The sequence below is a fragment of the Dermacentor andersoni genome, chromosome 6 (assembly GCF_023375885.2).
Source record: "Dermacentor andersoni chromosome 6, qqDerAnde1_hic_scaffold, whole genome shotgun sequence".
NCBI classification, from domain to species: Eukaryota; Metazoa; Arthropoda; class Arachnida; order Ixodida; family Ixodidae; genus Dermacentor; species Dermacentor andersoni.
In genome coordinates, this window is record NC_092819.1 from 78,497,132 (window position 1) to 78,519,959 (window position 22,828).

General features: G+C 46.7%; 1 protein-coding gene and 5 non-coding genes across 6 annotated transcripts in view; all 6 read left to right on the forward strand.

Moving 5' to 3' along the window:
- Window positions 1-18,838, forward strand: part of LOC129382524 (solute carrier family 22 member 2-like) — a 43,038-nt gene extending 24,200 nt beyond the window's left edge. Inside the window, exons 2-4 of the mRNA XM_055066642.1 lie at window positions 12,675-12,856; window positions 13,005-13,141; window positions 18,437-18,838. Of these exons, the coding sequence (XP_054922617.1) occupies window positions 12,675-12,856; window positions 13,005-13,141; window positions 18,437-18,494 (377 nt within the window). The 3' untranslated portion in view covers window positions 18,495-18,838. The remainder of the gene's footprint in view (window positions 1-12,674; window positions 12,857-13,004; window positions 13,142-18,436) is intronic.
- On the forward strand, window positions 75-158 carry TRNAL-CAG (transfer RNA leucine (anticodon CAG)). The gene has a single exon. It is a non-coding gene; the product is annotated as a tRNA-Leu (tRNA).
- TRNAL-CAG (transfer RNA leucine (anticodon CAG)) lies at window positions 301-384 on the forward strand. The gene has a single exon. It is a non-coding gene; the product is annotated as a tRNA-Leu (tRNA).
- TRNAL-CAG (transfer RNA leucine (anticodon CAG)) lies at window positions 1,507-1,590 on the forward strand. Its single transcript has one exon. It is a non-coding gene; the product is annotated as a tRNA-Leu (tRNA).
- On the forward strand, window positions 6,608-6,691 carry TRNAL-CAG (transfer RNA leucine (anticodon CAG)). Its single transcript has one exon. It is a non-coding gene; the product is annotated as a tRNA-Leu (tRNA).
- Window positions 6,832-6,915, forward strand: TRNAL-CAG (transfer RNA leucine (anticodon CAG)). The gene has a single exon. It is a non-coding gene; the product is annotated as a tRNA-Leu (tRNA).
- Window positions 18,839-22,828: the final 3,990 nt, after the last annotated feature.

The window sequence follows — 22,828 nt, forward strand, 5'->3', positions numbered from 1 at the left end:
GCATTGTAATTTTGTTCTGTATTATGTGCTCTGTACAATGTCGAAGACCGGCAATAAATAATAAAAAAAAAAAAGTCAGGATGGCCGAGCGGTCTAAGGCGCTGCGTTCAGGTCGCAGTCCGGTCTTCCGGGCGTGGGTTCGAATCCCACTTCTGACACAAGTTTTTTTTTTCTTCATTGTCGTCTGATGTCAAAAGAAAAGAGTAGACAGCACTTCATTTCTTTCCTTTTCCTCTGTTGTAAATACGCAGCGCTAAAGTACGGTCGACTCGCTTCCGCTTTCCGTTTCCGTCGTGTCCCGTCAGGATGGCCGTGCGGTCCAAGGCGTTGCGTTCAGGTCGCAGTCCGGTCTTCCGGGCGTGGGTTCGAATCCCACTTCTGACATAGGTTCTTTTTTTTCTTCATTGTCGTCTGATGTAAAAAGAAAAGAGTAGACAGCACTTCATACCTAGTCTCATAACTGAGACTAGGTACGGCTCTTCCTGTATTCATTATATCTAGTTGTGTAGTCAACAATGGCCCTATGAGCGAATTTCTGAAAGAAGTGATATGGGCATTTCGGTTTCTGAAGGTACGCTTCTCAATGGAATACCTCAGTCAAGTTCCTAAAAAAACGTCTGTATAAAGATTTAATTGATGTAGTACTGCCAGTACCGCTGTACAGATCGATGTTCAGTTTAGGTACTGAAAGAAATATGCTGAAAAGGGTAAAAGGTATGCCTGTCAGGTCATCGGCAAAGTCTTTCTTTTTTCAACTACATTCCAATACACAACCAGTAAAACCGTGGCTTCAGGAAAGAGGTATTTTTATTCCCTGGTCTCTAGACTGTTTACTATGCCATGAGCAAGAAACAATTGAACACATATTCATAGACTGCTGGGACGCCTTGTTTCACTGGGATGTCCTGCAGCGAACTATAGAGAAAGACTTGCCGATAACACCCTATGACATCCGTTTTCTCCCAACGGGAAACGAAGGAGGAGTGCCTTACGACATGTTTATGTTATTAGGGTTGCACAACCTGTGGCGCACGCGCATGGCCGTTAAACATGCGGATGTACATGCTCAAAGTACTCGTGAATATGTTATTGAAAGTGTCTGTTACATAAAAGAAGCCTACGATGCTCAAAATGAAAAACCAGAATGGATTAGATTATTGAACGAGCTTGCTAAACTTGGGCGTTTTTAAAGCCCCGTGCACACCAAAGACTCGTGGCACTTTTACCATTTGTAAAGTGTGTATATTTTGTATGTACCATGAAAACGGTAATAAAGAAAAAAAAAAGATGACCGAGCGTTCCCAGGCGCTGCGTTCAGGTCGCAGTCCGGTCTTCCCAGCGTGGGTTCGAATCCCACTTCTGACAAAGTTCTTTTTTGCTTCATTGTCGTCTGATGTAAAAAGAAAAGGGTAGGCAGAACTTCATTTCTTTCCTTTTCCTCTTTTGTGAATACGCAGCGCGAAAGTACTGTTGACTCGCTTCCGCTTTCCGTTCTCGTCGTGTCCCGTCAGGATGGCCGAGCGGTCCAAGGCGCTGCGTTCAGGTCGCAGTCCGGTCTTCCGGGCGTGGGTTCGAATCCCACTTCTGTCAAAGGTTCCTTTTTGATTCATTGTCGTCTGATGTAGAAAGAAAAGAGTAGACAGCATTTCAATTTCTTTCCTTTTCATCTGTTGTGAATACGCAGCGCTAAAGTACTGTTGACTCGCTTCCACTTTCCGTTTTCGTCGCGTCCCGTGAGGATGGCCGGATTCTACTTCCGGCCACCGAGCGTGACGGACGGCGAATCATGAGCTCCAGCGTAGCTGCGATTGCGGCCTTCGGCGGCCGCGGAAACATGCCTGAAGAAGTTCAAGATAGCGAGTATCAGATTATTTTGCCAACTTTGCCCACCGGACGTGTTGTTTTGAACACGTTTTTTTTGCGCGGTTTCCCACGAGTGCGACCGTTTAGAGTCGAAGATTTCCAAGACGCGCTGACCAAGGCCGGTACGCTCCCTGACGTGGTGGCTTTGGGGGCGTACCAAATCAACACCGTCTGGGCGGTGACTTTAGGCAGCACGGAAGCAACGAAGCGGCTTCTCGCCTTCAAGGAGCTGAACGTCAAGGGGCGGCGGTGCCTTGTTGCCTTGTCCTGGGCCCAGAGGGCCAACAGGTGAAGCTTAGACTCCACTGGATGCTTCATGGCGTGGCCAACGACGACATTCGAATGGCGCTTGCGGCGTTTGGGAAGGTCACTGAAGTGACCCGTGAGCGCTGGCGTGTTCAAGGCGTCCACGAAAAGGGTTCAACCACGAGAACCGTGCTCCTAAAGATGAAGCCTGGTATGAAGATCGAGGACCTGCCGCATCAGATAAGAGTTGCAGGAGAGCTGGCCCTCGTAGTCGTGCCTGGACGGCCGATGCAGTGCTTGCGCTGCCGCGGCACGGGCCACGTGCGCCGAGAATGCAAGATACCAAGGTGTTCGAAATGTAGACGTTTCGGCCACGGTGAGGAGGAGTGCGTACGGACGTACGCAGTTGCTACAGGAACTGCGTCGGCGGTAGATTAGGCGGACCACATCCTGGACGTCGACGAAGCGGAAGCAGCTGCAAAAGGAGCCGGGGAATGCGAGAAGCCTGCAGTGACTGCAAAGTCTTCGGTGACTGAGGAAGAAGGAAAAGAAACGATAACCAAAGAAAGCAAAGAAACGGCAACGATACGCTGTGAAGGAAAAGAAGACGGGAGGGCGACTGGTGCCGAGGGAGCACCAGAGCTGGACGTGTCTGAACCAGGGAACAGCCAGGAGCCCCTCGACAAGAGCGGCGGCCGAGCGTTGAGTGTCACCGGCACAGCGAAACGCACGCACACCGAACGCGGCAACGAAAAGGACCAGGCGGCGGCCGCTAGCAGCGAGGAGCCACCGACGAAAACGACACAAGGGAGACGACCACTCTTCAAAACAAAGCCAAATGTAAGCTCGGAAACGAGAGTCGCCGAAAAGCAGGCCTTGCAGCTAGGCCTACCTGGCCAAACAGGTGACCCCGGCACCAACAAAAGCGTCTAGCGACGTGCTGGACGCGAAAGGTAAGCACCATGCTCTCGGCCTCTTATCACCGCAGCAAAATGGCTTTCGTACTCACGCTTAAAGTTGCCAGTCTAAATGTACGAGGCTTAGCCACAAAGAAAAAGCAGAGTCATGTGCTGCGCCTTCTAACTGACCAAGATATCGGTATGCTTGCTCTACAAGAAACAAAGGTCGAAGGGGAAGAAGAGACTGAGAGCATGGTGCAGCGTTTCACGCCTAGGTTTTACGCCGTTGTCAATCACGCAGTTGGTACTTCTGCCGGGTGTGTCATGTTTGTCAAAAAACTGCCTGGTCTAGTTATTCAGTCGCATGTTTCACTTCCTTCAGGACGAGGAGTTGTCTGTGATTTCGTTTTTTGTGCTATTGAATGGCGCGCTGTCTGTATATATGCACCCACCGCAGTTGGCGAGAGGACTGTCTTTTTTTAATTTATTAAGCAACACCTGAACACGGAAAGGCAGCTCATTCTGTGTGGTGACTTCAATTGTGTTCTGAGCGCCGATGACAAAACTAGTGCGCGTACTTTCAGGGATAGTAGTACTGCCGTTCTTATTCGATTAATTGATGAATTTGCTTTAGAGGACGTGGGAGAATGCCCGGTGAGCAGGTGTCCAGTTAAGTACACTCATTTCCAAGGTACCAGCCCCGCCCGACTCGACAGGATTTACGTGTCTGCATGTTTGGTCCCAAAGTGTCATGGCTATGACGTAGTGCCCGCGCCCTTCTTGGATCACTGCTTGGTTCAATGTTTCATTGGTGCAAAAAAGCGAAGCAGCTGTTTTCAGTGGGATCTTTGGAAGTTAAACAACAAACTGCTCAATGATAAAGAATTAGCTAAGGGAGCGGAGGAAGAAATTAGTAAAGTCACTGGAGGGGGAATACATGAATTGGGCCAGGAATGGGAACTGTGTAAGCAGCAGATCAAAATAAAAGGAATTGAAAGGGCGAGCTGCATACGGTACCAAGAAAAACTAAATGAAACGCAGTTAAAGTCTATGCTAGAAAAATTATTAGCTCTGGAGTGCAAGGCACCGGGATTATATATGGACGACGTTAGGAAAATAAAACAAAAACTAGAAATTAATGAAGAACGCTATCGTGGAGCGCTTGTGCGCGCGAGAGCTGAACATCTAGCCGTGGCGGAGACGCCCACAAAACGGGCGCTAGGGATGGAAAAAGTGCATGCAAGAAGGAACCATGTCACTGAGGTACAATGGGCGGGTCGCACAGCAACAGATAATAGAGAAATCGGACAAGCTTTCTTTGAGTATTACCAGTCATTATTCGATTTGCGTTATGCCGAACTGGACCGGTTTAAGGAATCGTATCTGCGGGCGATACCACGGCTAGACGAGGAACGAAAAGCAAGACTGGAAACGGCCATTAGCGAGCAATAAGTAGAGCGTGCAATAGTTAATTTAAACCCTGGTAAATCGCCTGGGCCTGATGGCTTGAGTGCAGCGTTCTACAAAACTATCAAGCAACAACTAGCTTCATTGCTGACTATGGTATGCAATGAGGCATATGAAATAAATGTTTTACCTGTGTCGTTTGGAACGTCACATACTGTACTTATTCCGAAAACCGACAAAGCAGATAAACTTAAGCAGGTATCGTCATACAGACCTATCGCTTTGACAAATGTAGACTACAAAATCTACATGAAGGTTCTTGCCAGCAGATTACAGAGTGTTATAGGCGAAATAGTTGGCCCTCATCAAACGTGGGGGATCAAAGGCCGTTCCATCGTTTACAACATTCACAAGGTGAGGTGTGTACTTGAATGCTGTGACGCCACATATGCACGTGTCATACTACTACAATTAGAATTGGAAAAGGTCTTTGATTGTGTGACACATTGTATTTTGTTTTGCATCCTGGACTACATCAATATAGGTTCGGTTATCCGGTAGGGAGTGAGCTTGGCGTACCGTAACTGCACTACGAGGCTACTTGTTAATAAGTTGCTGGGGGCTCCCATAAACGTACGACGTTCGGTGCGCCAAGGTTGCCCCCTCAGCCCTCTGTTGTTTGATATATATATTGAAGCACTTTGTCTGAACATAATACAAAGCAATGAAATTCATGGATTTAGACTACAAGCAACCGAAGTGAAATTGCTTGCGTATGCAGACGATGTTGCAGTTCTTTGCAGGGACAAGGAAAGTGTTAGTAAAACAGTTGAAAGAGTGCAGTGCTTCAGTGAGGTAATCGGAAGTCGGGTGAATTGGGATAAGTGCCTGGGATTTCGGCACGTAGAATGGCCTTCAACCGCAGACACTTTGCCAACGTGGCTTGGGTGACAACGCCTCCGAAGTACTTGGGGGTGCCGCTGCAATTTTATAGAGACTGATCCGTACTGGCGAGCGCAGCTGCAAGAGACGCGAGAAAAAGCGGACAGATGGACAAGCGCTCATCTATCTGTCTTCGCAAGAGCTACGGCGTGCAATCTTTTTTTTTATTAGTAAGTTGTGGTATGCAATGCAAGTGCTACATTGCTCCCCAGTAAACGTGCAAAAGCTGCACTGCGTATTTGCTGTCTTTGTTTGGGAGTCCACATGGCAGAGGTGCAGCCGCACGAACTTGTTTCGGCAGGGGAAGGCCGGCGGTTTAGGACTGGGACATTTGTTTGTGCGACAGATTGTAAACAGGTTTTTGTTTTTCCGTGATGTTAGAGACCCATTCCTGCGCACCGTGTGTCAACAAAGACTCGGGGAAGTTTTGCCTGAGCATGTTGTTACAACGCAATGTATTTCAAGAAGTGTTTGTGGTTTCTTTGGAGAAATTGTTCAAAGTGTCAAATTTCTAAGCGTACGTTTTTCGATGCAGTATTTGAGTAGCGTTAAAAGGAAAATATTGTACAGGGATGTTTGTGACGCGCTGTTTCCAGTGCCCTTGTACAGGACCATACACTCTGGAGGCCCAGGTGGCAATGTTTTAAAGAGAGTTAAAAAAAATGCAGGTGTCGCCGGGAGCCAAATCTTTCTTTTTCAAGTTACACTCTGGAACTTTAACTGTTAAGTCCTTTCTCGAGAAAAGGGGTTTATTTCTACCGTGGGGTTCCCACTGCCTTATATGCAAGCAGCTTGATACAATAGACCACGTTTTTCTTCATTGCTGGCAAGGCGTATTTTTCTGGGACGTGCTCCAAAGAACCATTAAAAAAGAATTACCGCTAGACTCTCACGGGATCAGGTACCTGCCAATCGATAATCAGGATGGCGTCCCTTTTGACCAGATCAAGCTGATGGGCCTCCACAGTATATGGCGCTCCCGAATGGCTGGCTATTTTTGTGATCCGGACGCGCGACCAATACGCATGTATTTTCGCGAAGGCGTACACAGATTCCTGGAGACCTTGAAAGCGCAAACATATGTTCCTGAGTGGCTGTCAAGGCTGGAGCCTTTGATAGAGCTCATGGAATTTTAAAGATAACTCCCGGCCTCAGTGGCAGTTAGGCCACTTGTGCCTTCTGGCGCACTATATATTTTGTTTACTTTTGTCGTATACTGTGGCGAAGACTGGCAATAAATAAAAATAAAAGTCAGGATGGCCGAGTGGCCCAAGGCGCTGCGTTCAGGTCGCAGTCCGGCCTTCCGGGCATGGGTTCGAAGCCCACTTCTGACAAAGGTTCTTTTTTATTCATTGTCGTCTGATGTAAAAAAGAAGAGTAGACAGCACTTCATTTCTTTCCTTTTACTCTTTTGTGAATACGCAGCGCTAAAGTACTGTTGACTCGCTTCCGCTTTCCGTTTTCGTCGTGGCCCGTCAGGATGGCCGAGCGGTCCAAGGCGCTGCGTTCAGGTCGCAGTCCGGTCTTCCGGGCGTGGGTTCGAATCCCACTTCTGACAAAGGGTCTTTTTTTTTTCTTCATTGTCGTCTGATGTAAAAAGAAAAGAGTAGACAGCACTTCATTTCTTTCCTTTTCCTCTTTTGTGAATACGCAGCGCTAAAATACGGTTGACTCGCTTCCGCTTTCCACTCTCGTCGTGTCCCTTCAGGATGGCCGAGCGGATTCTACTTCTGGCTACCATTCCGTACGGACGTCGAATGTCGCGCTCACTAGGGGTAGTGTTTGCGGCTATGCCGAGCCGCGGAAACAGGATGCCTGCGTCCGTTGAACAGGATTACCATGTTTTGCCGCCACTGCCTACAGGTGCGTGTGTTCTAAACACAGTTGTTCTTCACGGCGACGTGAAAGCGAGACCACTCAGTGTCGAAGATTTTCACGACACGCTGGCTCATCTTGAATTGCTCCCTGAGGTGGTCGCCTTGGTGGCGTTCGAGATTGGTGAGGTGACAAAGAAGATGCTGAAGTATACGGAAATTCAAATCAAGGAACGACGTTGTTTGCTTGTGTATCCACATAACCGGGATGTCCGGATTAAACTTCACTGGTTGCTGCACAATGTGCACGACGAAGACGTACACACGGCGTTTGCTCCGTACGAGAACGTCTCCGACGTCCAGAAAGAACAATTGCGAGTACCAGGCATCACGGAAACGGGGTCGTCTATGCGTACGGTGTCCCTCAAGCGGAAGCCTGGCATGACAGTTGATGATCGACGACATCAGCTGCGAGTAGCAGGCATAATGGCGCTACTGGTCGTGCCAGGTCCTGCTCCACTGTGTCTTCGGTGCAACCTTACGGGGCACATCAGGCGAAAGTCAGTGTCACCACGAAGAAAGTCAGTGCGTTCGCACGTATGCTAACGTGGCGGGGCCACCGAGAAGTGAGGAAGTCAACGAGCACCTCATGGATGAAGTCGACGCAGAGGAAATTGCCTGTGCGTCGGGATCGTCACTGTCGCCACTTTCGAAGAAAGACCCAGTGGCAACGACTGCGAAACGAGATGTAAAGCAGGCTGCGAGTGAAGGCATATCGGCATCTGACGAGCCTACATCTGCCAAGGACGCCGAAACAAGTAATGACGCAAGTACAAGCAAGAAACCAAGCAAGAAACAAGTGAGGACGATTCAAACGTAATGGACACTACGGAAACCAGCAAAGCAGCGGCAGCGGCCAAAAGAACGCACGAAGAAAGTGCCAGCGAAGAGCAGAAGGCGAGCACTCAAAGTGCGAACGAACCACCTGTGAAGACAGCAACTGGCCGGAGGCCAATATTTAGACCAACGCGAACCATACCACCGGACAGAAGGGCGGCGGCGACACAGCGGACTTAACAGGTCGTACGTTCGCGTGTTTTTGGCCGTTTCGGTGGGGGGGGGGGGGGGGGTCGGGAAGGGGGTGTGTGCAAAATGCTGCTACTTCTGAGCTGCCGATGGAAGGCCAGTCAACAGTCCAGGCTGAACGCAGACTCGCCATGTTAATGTGAGTGATCCTCCGTAACCGAAAGAAGAAGACAAAGGCAAAGAAGAAGCAGCACCAGCTTAATCTCCTGTTCATCGAAAATAATCTGGACATTATTGCTGTACAAGAGACAAAGATTGAAACTGAGGAAGGGACCGAACGCCTAGTCCAAACGTTCATGTCTAGATATTATGTGTGCGTTTCTAATGCTGTTGGTAGAGCAGGGGGCTGTGTGCTCTTTCTTCGCAATAATATTGTTATAAATGTTGAAAATGCACTGAGTGATGATACCGGGCGTATTATAATGTGCGATCTTATGTTTTGCAATCTGAAGTTCCGCGTTATCTGTGTTTACGCACCAAATAGAACAGCCGAGTGCAGGGCGTTTTTTGAAAGCGTGGAATGTCACTTGAAATGTGAGAGAACCATGGTCATGATGGGAGACTTCAACTGTGTCTTCAAAGTGGAAGACAGGGCCCGTAATCTGTCTGGTCTCAAAGGCAGTGCGCTTCTCTTGGCAGCACTCGTTGAAGAACATAATTTAGAGGATATAGGCGACGTTTTAGCCAATAATGATACACCTCGGTTCACTCATTTTCAAGGGGACAGCTACGCCAGACTGGATCGTGTCTATGTTTCTGGGGAAGCGTTGTCATTGTGCAGTGATTATGAAGTCAAACATGTTTATTTTAGCGACCACAGTTTGGTCCGTTTTTCGCTTGGTCCAAAGAAACCATCAAGTTTCAACTGGGGTCTTTGGAAATTCAATGAAAAATTGCTGTAGGACGAGATATTTATTTCAAAAATTCAAGATAGCATTCAAGAGCTGTTATCGGGTGATCACAGTGACTGCACGGAAAGGTGGGAGTGTTTTAAGCAAGAAACAAATAGCCATAGAAAGGTCCAGCGTTTTACACCACCAAGAAAAAAGAAAAGAAATAGAATTACAAAGTGAGCTCAACTTTTATTTAAGCATGGAAAGCATCCGACCTGGATGTTTCGCTAAAGAAATAGAGCGAACGAAAGCACAGTTGGAACTTGTCGATACGGAAAAATATCGGGGCGCAATTATTCGCGCACGCGCAGAACATCTATGGTGCGGAGAACAACCTACAAAGCGCTCGTTTTCGGATGAAAAAAGTTATGCCACACGAGAAAAGATAAGTGCGATAACATACCGAGATGAAATAGTACGTGATAAGAAAACCATCCAACGTGCCTTTGTAGAATATTACAGCGAACTTTTAGGACATAAAACGCAACGCGAACAGGAGTTCGAAAATGAATTCTTACACCTTTTGCCAAGTCTAGATGATGAACTGCGAAATAGATTAGAAATGCCAATAAGCATCAAGGAAATAGAGCAGGCTATAGATGACCTGAGCCCTGGCAAAACGCCAGGACCTGATGGACTGAGTGGATCATTCTATAAAGCTTTCAAAACTGATATAGATGCAGCTCTTTATTACGTTATCACAGAAGCCTATGAAAATCTGGTACTGCCACCGTCGTTTCGCGAGAGTCATATTGTCCCGATACCCAAAACTACCGATTCCTCACACTCCTATCCGTGCGAGCCTACCGTCCAATCAGCTTAACAAATTCAGACTATAAGATATACACTAAAGTTTTGGGCAGAAGGCTACACAGTATAATAACACGATTGATAGGGCCACATCAAACATGCGGCATTAAGGGGAGGTCAATAACTACAAAGATACACGTAGCAAGAACAGTACTTGAGCATTGTGACGACTTTTCTGGCAGGGTGGCCATGTTACAATTGGACCTAGAAAAACCGTTCCATAGAGTGACACACACAATTCGTTTCAATATTTTGGAGCACGTGAATGTGGGAACAATCTTAACAGAAGGGATCAGAATGTGCTATGCAGACGTTTCTACAAAAGTCATCGTTAATAGAACACTAATTTCCAGCATTGCAGACAGGTCTTCCGTGAGACAGCGATGTGGTTTAACGTCTATACTCTTTGCCCTATCTCGAGCCATTCTGTCTAAAGATAATAAAAGAGAGCCAAGTCGGGGGTTTTATGGTGGGTTACAGTGAAGTAAAATTGCTAGCACACGCGGATGACGTCGCTGTCTTTTGTGTCGACAAGCAAAGTTTAAGCAATGCTGTTAATGATGTGTCAAAGTATTGTAAAATGACAGGGAGCGTAATTAATTGGGGCACGTCGATTAGGCTATGGAATGGACAATGGGAGGACACACCTCCACTTTTTGCAAAAGTGCAAAAGACGAATGTGCCCACCAAGTACCTTGGGGTACCTCTACAACATCACCAGGACACTAAAGATTATGGGCAAGGAAAGGTCGAAGAAATTAAGGTGAAAACGGCAAAGCTGGGTGGGAGAGACCTATCAATTTTCAAACGAGCAACAGTGTGTAATATGTCCTTAGTGGCCAAAATTTTGTATTTGTTACAAGCATTGGGCGCATCAAGAGCGAGCATACAAAGAATACACCGACAGTTTGCCATCTTCATTTGGGGTGTTCCAGTCGCACTAATTTGTTCAGGACAGTGCAAAGTGGGGGCCTAGGGTTTGTTAATCTCTTTTTAAGACAAGTCGTTTCCAGATTTTTGTTTCTACGTGATCAGAAAGATACATTTTTGTGCACTGTCCTTCAAAGCGGTGTAGGCTATTTGAAGGTCACTGCTTGGTGGTTCCTGTTTGATAGGGTTTCTTGGAGGTGATCGAGTCTATCTATGTAGTCTTGGTTTTCAACGCAAATGCGACGTAGTCGTGTGGCTTGGCCTTTAAAGATGCCTTGTTTGCCATTTCCGGGATGGTGGCTCGTATATTCTAGCTACTGTTGTTTGTCCAAAGGTTTTCTATACAGCGCTGTCTTTAGCGCCGCATTGTTAATGAATATTGTTGTGTCCAGAAAATGTATGCGCTCAGTTGAGGATTCTGATGTGAATTTCATTGTTGGATGAAAATAGTTTAGAAATGCTGCATATTTATCTAGACTGTGTTCACCATGTCCCCATATTATGAATATGTCGTCTATGTATCGTAGGTATGTGTGGGGCTTGTCAGTGCAGCGCGATAGGAAATCTGTTTCTAGAATCGCCATATTGGTGCAAAAGGTGTAGCTATGCTTGTACCATGTATCTGTAAGTAGTAACCCTCCTATGCTTCTCAAGTCACTCTTTCAACTCATGTATTTTTTTTTTCGTTTGTGTTACTCGCGCACTGACCGCCTGACCGGCTCTTCTAATGCCACGAAAACATTCCGCCAACGACACCCCTGAATGCTCCCTAACCTCTCGCTTCCCCAACGCCCTCCCATGCCGCCTTTTTTTTCTTGTTCTTTCTCCTTCTTTTCCTATTGGTGTACCCCGTTTTCTTTTTCCTTTTCTTTCTTTTCTTTTCTCCTCGCCTTCCCACTCTCCCGCTCTTGTCCCCCGTCGTCTTGGGAACGAAGCTCACAGACGTCAGGCGACAGCGCTCATTACCTCTGAAGTCTCTACCTTTTAACCAACCGCCACCAACAACACCCGTACGTGACGTCACTGCACTAACCCTTTGACACTAACATGCTGAGGATGACGAGGCCGTCTTTGACGAAGATAGGTACTCCTATCGAAACGTTGGCCAGCTTTTCTGAGGCACCTGATCCCTGTTTACAAACTTTATACTACAGTGTGCTATTCCATCTGTCAGCCCCTTCCTTGATTTTGGACTTGGACCGTAGAGGTATACAGCTTCGCTGTAATACTCTCGTGTACTTCGATTTAGGCGTCCGTCAAAGAACTTCAGGGGGCTAAATTAAGCCGTAGTCCGCCACTACGGCGCGCCTTATATAATCAGATTGCTAACTTGATACGTACAGTCCTATACTTCAATTAGAGTAACTATGCTGCCACGATGAGAGGTGCCGTGTGAGGCAGTGACAATGCTAACCTTCTCGGAAGTTATGAACAATGGCGCGCAACAACGCCTGAAGTAAACACGTCTCACTGTGTGTCCTGTGCACTTCGCAGACAAAGAGCAGTGGTGCATGCAAGGTAACATTTAACATCAAATCATCCCTCTCGTTATTGGACTAAACGCCGAAAAAATTAAACATTAGTAAACAGCATAGAAAGCTTCAATTAAGTATATTCTCATGGTGCGTAGGACGCGCACAATGTTTCCTTTCATTCTCTTTTTTTTCCTCGTGCCCCTTTTGCAACAGCCCAATGTGGAGTCATAAGAACTATAGCAACGATAAGAATGCCAAATATTGAGCATCTGCTTGAGTGGATAGCCTGAAGCTCGTTTAACTGTGCAGAGGAAGACCTTGAGTACACGGTCCTGGTTGTTCTCGGTTTGTTTGCGCAAGCCATAGGGCACTCCGTGCTGTCCGTGATGAACGTGGAGCTGTTTCCGCAGCTCGTGCTAACATTCGCCTACTGCTGGGGCGAGGCATCCAACGTGCTCGGCGCGCTCAGTTCACCATACATCATGTTGCTGGTGAGTATAGGCTTTTGGCGGGGTTATCCCACCTGGCACATGTAATTGCTGAAATGTCCTCCGGTGGTATACTACTACTGCGCGTCACGTGGACGAGCCTCATTTCGTCATCCCGTTGACTGTCCCGCGTGATTCGCCGTCGTTGCAGGGTGGCGACGACGGGTCGTTCGTGCCGCTCGTGCTGTTCGCTGTGCTGACGCTGCTCAGCAGTGGCCTGGTGCTCACCGTGCCCGAGACGAGACGGCGGACCGCTTACGCGCGCGCCTATGCCACGACGCTATTCGAGTACGCACGCAACGAGACGTTTCCATATGACAAGATGCAACGCTCGTCCGCATTTTACTTGCTGATTCACAGGACCGCATGTGTTAACGCACACACACGTACGCTAAAAAAAAAAAAAAACGCGCCGTTGTAGACACCATCACGTCACCGCAGATGTCACGCCACGCACACACACAGACATACCGACGATTAACACATCACCTAATGCGAATTTTGAGCGCAGCTGTTTAGGGTTTTTGAATTCGCGATACATTGTGGCAAGTAATTTGGTCCTGAACGACAGCGTCCCCTCGGCGGCGGTGCTGAGCCTCTGCAGCAGACGAGAGCACTTGCACCGGTTGCATCGCTCATTGTTCAGGAAGAACTGGCTTTGCCTTATTATTTATATTGTCACGTGGTAGTGACAGTGAATAACGACACGGTGTCGAAACTGTGAGTTACAAATTTAACTCTGCATTGGGCGAACTTGTGCCCAGCAAAACAAGTAATTCACTCAAGCACAACGATAGCAGCGAGCAGAGTAGGCGATCGTCGAAAATCTGATCTGTGGGTCAAGCGCGTCGGCTTTTATAGACCGTTTTTTCGTAGGCGCCGCCATATTGGGAATGCAGTGGCGCCGCCTATGAGCAGCGCCATACTGGCTTGGGTGAAAGCGGTGTTTTGCATGGCAGGTATACACTCCGCGGTAGGTTCTGGCGTTTGTTTTCGCGGTCGTGTGGTCTGTTTAGTATGACGTGCGTCTTCTACGTGGTAAACGGTTCTGTGAGACGTGCTGGAGTGGTTTAAGGTGTCATGGCCGGAATTTCTGCTGGCGTTGAGGTGGACGGAACACCCAGCGTGATGTGTGCGCGCATATTCGAGTCTACAATCAGCCTCCGAGATCAATTGTGTATATCTGAATGTTCCAATCACTAATGTGACCTTATTGCAGTACTATCCTCTGTTTCTAAGCTGCCGTTTAGGAGCCATGAAACATACGCGACGATCCTAACACCGTGAGCGTGGGTACCGTTCTGCTACGATAGGAGCGGGGATGTTATACTTTGACAAGCGTTCAAACTGTTCGCTGCAGGTTACATTGCGTGACTACTCGGTTCGATGGATAAAGTTTCCGCCCCTGAATAAAATAGTTTTGGCAAGTAATAGCAACATACCTTACAGTCTGAATTACGCTTGTCCAGCAAAGGGACTGTTTACGAACTGCGCGAGCGTCCTAAGTAGTGGCATAGTGCTGGATTACATATATCTTTGTTCTATATACCGCATGGTCCAAGCATACGGCATCAGCGATTATATATTTATAAACGTTGTGCGGCGTGACTGTGCGAGGCCCTATTGCGGCGTTAGCCCGTTTTCTCTTGCTTTTTCGAGAAAGAGGATGATAACCGAATTTTTTTTTTTCGGTTGTGTTCGTTCCGTTCTCTACAATGCATTCACACGTATTACGGAAATTTTGTCCTCAAAAATAGGCATCGCATTCCTTTTATGCGATCTCTCATATATTATGGCTGTATGCAGGCCAAAAAGGCAATGCCGAAGCGCACAGCTTACATATTTACCGTGCTGGTTCACCAACCGCAGTGATCGCTGTGTTGAGCAGCGCCATCGGCCTCATGCAGGAAGGCTAGCGTAGACATATGGTAATTTGAAGCCTACTAGACTTGAAATTCGCGAGAACGATGCCGGTGCATTACAAATATTTGATAGCGCCTGCCGCTCAGATGTTTCGTGGTTGCCTTAGGTTGGCCGTGCACGAGCATGCGCTCTTGTGCTTTATGTTTTACTCCCTACGCCAAGCGATCAGATATTGAGCAGATTTACCATTTCATGCTGTTAATACAGAGATACCGGTTTTCTGTGTTGAATTAAACCGATATAAGCAAAATAGTTCACAACACATACACACACCGCGACTGATAATGTGCGTACACCGCGGCTGATAAAACGCGTCACATTTTGCGCCCCCAAGAGATATTTCCCCCTACTGTAGTTACCGATGCACCGAAAGGCTTCCCTGACGACCTTATATGAACGGATGTGGCGTAAATTTCACAAAGTACCATCTAAAACATCTCGAAATCGTTCCGCAGCATGCGACAGCAATACTTTCAAGCAACGCCGCGCCGGATCGCCCAAGCGAGAGAGGAGGAAAGGCTCTCCGCGCGCCCTATCCTCCTCGCCCGATGAAACGGTCTATATGTGCCTCGGCGGAGGTTCCAGTGTAATCACTCCTGCACGCGTGGTCTCCAGAAAGTACTACGAAATTCGCCAGAGCCCTAGGCTAGCGCTCTGGCATAACGCAGCACCAACATTCGAGCAGTTTGGCACTCTTATTCTCTTAGCCCTGACTGGGAAACAGGAGCCACAATCCAAACGTTTATAGAGCCCTACATGGTTTTGAGAATGCTTTCTAATCACTATGTTAAGTACTAATTACTCGACGGAGTGTCGTCATCGTGTTGTCGTTGTGTCGTCGTTTCCATCATTGTCGACGTCGCGCTGTGGTCATCATACCACAGTCTTCATGATGGCTGCCATCGTGTTGTCGTTAACTAATCTTTCTTTAAGTGTTCTGTCTTTTAACATATCGCGTTTTAACAAAGCGCGGCGATCGCACTAAACCTCCCCGTTTCCGTGATCATAACCTCAGTTCGCGGTAACAAAGTTCATGCGATCATTGGCCCGCCAGAGTGTCAAGTAACAGGATAATGGCATCAGCGTGCAGTTAAAGCGTGAGTGAAGGATTGTAAAAAAGGGGCAAACAAGGTGATGCAATCTGATGTTACACCGATGCGTAGCTGTTAGGGAAGTCAACCGATATGTACAGTCGCGATCAATTTGAAGGGGATCGCGCGAGCATCGACTGGCGGGCCGTCCAAGCAGCATAGCGGCCTATTTCGCAACTGCGAAGATAAAAACTGCGTTGCCTTCTTCCCCTATTATGCTCTTCCAGGCTGCAGCCATCCCCCCCAAGACCAACTCGCCACATTTTTGTGTTTGTTTTCCTTTCATGGCAATGATCTGTGTACGTCACTTCCTCATGCATATCTTGGCTAACAATGACGCCTGTGTGCAAAAGCTCATAATGCAATCGAAATGAATTCGCAGGTTATGCCGTGAACGGTGACGGGAGTGACAGCTTTTCAGGGAACGCCAAAAGAGAGAGAGGGGAGCTATCTGATGTTTCCCTCTCGACCGACGGTGATGACGTAACGTGGCGCTGCTCCTAGTTTTGGCCGCCGCTCGAGTGATCACCTTCAAATTGATCGCGACTGTACTAGAAACCGCCGCACGATGTCTGCGCGCAGCTGTTAGATAGAGGCATAATTAAAAAAAAAATTTCGAGTGCACATATGGAAGCTTTCGCCGGTCCTTCGCAGCTCTAATGAAAAGTCATAACTTGATTGTTTGTTTGTTTTTTGACTAAATGTCTGATCACATTCCTGTGAGAAGCTGATAGATTTCTTTTTTCTTCGTTTCTGCTTGCATCTCTTCGACGCTGCACAAAAGACTAACTTTTAGTAGGCTTAGCATTACTGACTAGCACGCTCATTTATGAAAAGGTGTCGCGCTTGCAGACTGAATCGATATGGGAGTGCTATCGTCGAACTTGTCGTGGCCAGTTGGCGTTGAATAACTAATTTTCTAAACATAACGAGAAACGAGCGTAATCCTTCGAATTACATCTCGTTCGCACATTAGCAAGGCCTACCTACTCGTATAGAGCGCTCAGTGAAGCCATCGCTGTGCAGCCTGTGGCGGCATGTGTTCCTGCCCTGTGGAGCCATGGCCACAGCTGGCGCATCTTCGTTTTGGTAACTCTGCTTTAATATGATGCAGCGCGGCATCCCAACAGCGGCATCCACGTTTACAGCAATTGATCTTGGCATTAAAATAGAATGGCGTGAATAACAGAGCAGATCGCAGTCAATATACAACCTCTGGTAGCACCTTGCGAGTGGCATCTTAATCGAGTACGAAGAGGGGCAGTTTACCTCTTTCATGAATGTTAACTTTACTTTTAATCAAACCTGCCTGCTCGAAATATGACGGCAGTATTATCTCCGAGAATGAGAGTTAAGTGCAGTGCACATGCGTTGCTAACAAACACGCACTGGCTGAACGCACAATTAATCCTGTCTTATAAAGGTGTCACACTCGCAGACTTAATGTGAACACATTGGGAGCGCTATTGCTTAACTTTCCATGGCCCGTTCGAGTTGAATTCAACTGTCGCAGCTTTGCCCAGATGTGAAACAAAACGCTGTAGAAATGCTTCTGATCAGGCAAGTATACGACACTCGATTGGTTTGCTCTCTTACCCTGACCGTGGCGTATTCATCTGCAGCTCGTAGCGGAGTGCCCATAGCGTTTTTCAGCGACAATATCGTTAAGTTGCCATCAAGGACTCGCGTGCGACAACGCAGTATCAGAAAAATGCGTTGTCTTCCATGTTTTCATAATGAACTAGAAGTCTGTGTGAGATTGAGTATTGCTCAGACGAAGGTGTCACACGAACGTGGACACTTGATCAACAGTGTGCGACTGAGGGAAGCTTCAGCCTGGAGACATGGCTGCGAAACGGGGCTTGCCTTCGTTTTAACAATAGATACTTGACTATCGGAGTGTGTGCAGCTTCCTCTGTGTATCCAAGGGTAGAAAGCCCTCACCTCTTTCGCACTCGTCTAGGCTCCTTTTCACTGGTGCAGAAGAAGCTATGTAATCTGCTTAAGACACCAGGGCAGCTCAAGCAATGTAATGTCACCCTGTGGCCATCGAAACAAAACTGTCTCCAAATGTTGTCGAGTAATCAGTCAATCAGTCAAATCAATTTGATTTACCGCTGTGCATCCTAATTGGTAATCTTGAGCTAAAAAGTAGATAAATAACTTGACGCGTCGCAAACGCCTTACGGGGCAAAAGAAAACATCGTACGCAATGCAGTTGCAACAACACAGATAACAATAACCGAAACCAAATTAACGCTGTAATCGCTGAAAATGTGATGGCAGATGAAAAAAAGGTTAAGATAGTTTAGCATAACTGAATGAGATAGTTTAGCACAATATTGCTTAGGAAACAGTTGTTGCCCTGGCAAAGACATGCACTCTAGTCGGCACGGCTCCAGCCTTGTAGCTTCCCTTCTTTTGCCTACTGCTGACCAATTTGAAGTCTTAATTGCTATCCATGCGGGGCACCTTGTCGCAGCCCAGTACGGCTTCTAACGTTTCTTTCGTCGTTGCCTCTGTAGTGCTTCGTGCAGTAACGTCAGGAAGTGCTCGCTTCTCTTTGCAGTGCTCCAGTAGCATCTCGCATAAACAACGTGAGCAACGTGGGAGACGATGGTCCCTGACTGGCCCCCGTCCCGGCTTGCATCGGACGTCGTTCAATTCGTTCGGTCTCAGGGACCACGCCTAAACACCCGCCGCGCGGTTTCGTGCTTGTAGCTTTTTCTGCGGACGCCGCAGATTTGAAGATGCTCCATCCGCAGCTTTTCCGATAAACTTATACTACAGCAATCAATTCGATTTGTTATCTCATTTATTTATTTTACTTACTGGCAAGGCCCGAAGGCGTTACAGAAAGAAGTGGGGCAAAAAAAGAAAAACAAAATGCAGTTAGAATATTAACAAAGGACATTCTATACAGTGGTCATAAAGTTGTTTGTCTCGGTGATGAGTGCGACAGATGTGGAAAGGCTATTCCAGTCCAAGCTCGTCCTGTAAGAAAGAAGGAGTCGTTGTAAAGGCCTGTACACCCATTGGCTCCCAAACATTCAGAGTGTCGCCAGTGCGGGACTAAATATGAATTGTAGGAGCAAGAAGTGTTTCTTTTAAAAAGGTCACTTTGTGACAAAGCGCCGTTCGGGCCGTTTCGCCGTATGGTGTTGAAAACGTACGTTTCGGTACAGTGCGCACGACAGTTGCCAGTTAGCACAAAATTTCTGAAGCATACACCAACTTCAGGTATACCATAAACTGTTTTTATATGTCTTCAATATTTAAATAAATCTAGTTTATTTGAAAACGGAGTGAACTAGCTGTGAAGACGAACATTTCATTCGGCGTTCCATGTGCAAACTATGAATATAAATAGGTACCACCTCACCCAGCTTTCAGTTCTTCTGTCCCAGATTCTTACATGCAGAGTAAAAGAACTTCCGGATGCGGGTTCAGCAATAAAGTCTCTGTTTAAATACATGTCAAACGCAGAAATGCTCTCATTAGGCTAGCGCTGGACCGATTTGAAGTTGCATAGGTTCCGATTTGAATTTCAATAGGTTCCATTCTGGCAACTTCAGGAAACAGAATTTTGATTTGTGACTAAGTTTCAAAAACAAAATGAGAGCACTCTTGGGAAAAAATTTTATACGACACATATTCCGCATATCCAGCAATATCGTGGGATCATATAAAAATACAAACAGGTTGTGTGTTTGAACAGGGCATTTTTGCTAGGTATATAGTTAAAGCTTATTAGGCAAGCAGGGCATACTTTGCTGCGAATAACCAGGTTTCAAAAAAAAATTTAATTCCTTAATGTATTATTAGAACCTTGCGAGCACCCGTCCTGGTTGCTCAGTGGCTATGGTGTTAGGTTGCTGAGCACGAGGTCGCGGGATCGAATCCCGACAACGGCGGCCGCATTTCGATGGAGGCAGAATGCGAAAACACCCGTGTTTTTAGGTTTAGGTGCACTTTACTGAACTCCAGATGGTCAAAATTTCCGGAGTCCTCCATTACAGCGTGCCTCATAATCAGAAAGTGGTTTCTGGCACGTAAAACCGCAGAATTTCATTTTTAGAACCTTACGGGCAGGTCTTTTTTTCTTGTGTGTGTGTGTGTGTGTGTGTGTGTGTGTGTGTGTGTGTGTGTGTGTGTGTGTGTGTGCGTGTGCGTGTGCGTGCGCGCGCGCGCGCGCGCTGGGCCGTAATCACATAGGTGGCTATCTAGGTGATATATCTAAGTGATTCTGGCTGGGCGCGCTGAAAAGGCTGTTATAGCAGATAGAAACGCCTCGTCAAGAAATGCGCGAAAATGAAAATGAACGCTGCGGCCAATCGCGGAAGATACTGATACAGCACATCTTGCTTGGCCAACATCTGCCCTGGACCTGCCATCTTCAAACTTCTTCACGTACTTCGTCGCGGGGTGTTTCCGTCTAACGTAATACTGACGCTGCCTTTTCTGCACCGCCAGTGCGCTCGGTTGCCTGGATTGAGCAGAGAAATTCGGTGATGAATATCTCCAAGTGCCATTCTCGAAATCTAAAAAAAAAATGACAATACATTAAAATGTAACTGCTTCCACATTTTTCATATATACAACTGCCCCCAAGGTTCTAATAAAAAAAGTATGGACAGCTGGGCAAGTTGGCACGATTGCATTTTGAACTGTGCAGCTGAAGACGGAACAGGCATAAAAAATTTGACGCGGACAAGTGCCAATTCACAATTGAACTTATTGAAAGGAAACACAAAATATATATGCTGGTAGCCCATCCTACATATCACACGGTATGCAGCCCGATTTGCGGCTAAAATAATGAGATACGCCGATGACTAGTTGGCTTTTCTTGAAAAGGACAGTTGTAATAGTAAAGTGATGAATGTGCTAAAAATCTTTCGAGAACAAGGTCCATTACTCACTATCGGAGTAGAAATGACCAAAGACAACCAACTGCAGTTCTTAGACTTAAGATTGCATTTCGGGAACGAGCAGGTATGTTGACTTCGTCATCCAAGAACGAAGAAACCTTTGCTGAGTTATCGCTCCAACCATTCAAAAGTTAGAATGGCGTAGCCTCGTTGACAATGCGAGCAGCTGTATTCAAGTGTTGTATGCACAGCACCCAGAGCTGTTTTCAAGTCTAGGGCGCAAGGCTCGAAGGCGCAGGTTACCTCGAACACATAATCAAAATAACATGCCACAGATTAATCTCGGTGGTTGAGACTCATGGCACAACGAATAAGTACCGACGCAAGTTCCAGAGGACTAACTTATGTACACAAACTCTCCTATGGATTGAAGATCGTAGGCAGCTGGTATTGGGTAAGATCTGTTTTTTTTTCAGCTCCGGATACGCTTTCGAAGATTTGCACTTCGGCGAAAAGCGAAAGAGATGGGTATGACGAAATCATGAGTAGAAAAGCGCAGTACCGTGCAAAACAGGTTTTGCAGTGGCTATGGCTACGAGATCGCGCTAGAGCAGCGCGCGTCGTCTGTTCCGATACCATAATAAGAAAGCGCTGCATGAGCGGAAGTCTGTCTGCGGCGGCTGCTGTTAATCGCGCCCACGCGTCACCCACGCGCTGCGTCTCGCAATCTTCCGATTAACTAAACGATTAGCGAAGCAATCGCGCCACACTCCGCTCCGTTTGCAATGTGCAGCGCGAGACCCATTGTCCGCGCCAGCCTCTATATCGTGAAATTAAAACAAGCATGCAGCTGCGCTCAAATTTCACATTAGGGATCGAGTATCGTAATCGTCGGTGGATTCTTTTTTTCGTTGTTTTTAAGCGATTGTATGTAGGAAGGGCTACCGGCATATATATGTATTTTGTGTTTCAATTATTCGCGTTGCGAGCCAACAACTCTTATAGCTATGCAGTAAAACTCTATAACACAATTCTGCAAAATGCACCTAATAGCACATCTAAAGCGAACGAAATTGGTGTATTACACACCACTCTGAAATATGCCATTAATTTGTGAGTAAGATTTTCGCAAAACACTCCTAAGCATTGTAACAAATTCAAGTTATAAACTCGCATATAAAATGTGTGCTTTAGATTCTCTGACAGACGCAGTTTACAGAAGCGTACTATCCGTTTTCAGGATGTATATTGAAACTAATCGACCTCTAACAATCAACAACGCTTGTGTCTAGGAGAAATAAATAATTCGCGAATTACATCTACCTGCTATAACGTAATTGGCAACATGGATTTCTTTGCATGAATTTAATGTACCTTTCTGCTTTTATTGCTCAGACATCCGTAGCTTGCATTGTATTGGTTTAACATCTACAAATCGCTTATATAGAATGTTACCTTTCGCGCTGTTTCTTATGCGTCTTCGTCAAGTCCTAACACAAATTAGAAAATCTGTAGCCATTTGATATTCGGAGAGTCTTAACACTTTAGCACCTCGACATCAATGGTGTTGAAATGAAGTGAATGTGAATATCAGGCAACATCACACATATCTACGTGCATTGCACGAAGCTCGTTTATAGATATCATGTTGTTACGACGTCGGACCCTCTTACCTTGCGTTTGCCGTTCGACGTTATACGATGTGCATGGCTGGCGACCGATGATAACCGAGGGATGGCTGTCATTAAAGCCCCTCCATCCACGCTTGAGTGGTGGGGTTTTAACTGTCATAGGCATCAAAAGACCAGGTGGCCGGGCAGAGGCTAGATTCAGCTTTTGCGGAAACTTAACAATTATTTCATGTGTTGAGTGAAGGAAGAATGCGATAAAAGAAACTGCACATGGCGGTGCCTCTTGTATAGCATCGGCGTGCCTAAAATGTCCCTAGTCCCTTAGGCGGCGAATTCATTGTCCTCCTCAGGGCGGACGCCCTCTGTATTTCTTTAAAAAGGCGTCTCTCTGGTAAGCGAGGAGGTCTCCTATAGTCTTGAGAGCACAGATCCATTCCTTCGGATGATTTGATAGACAAC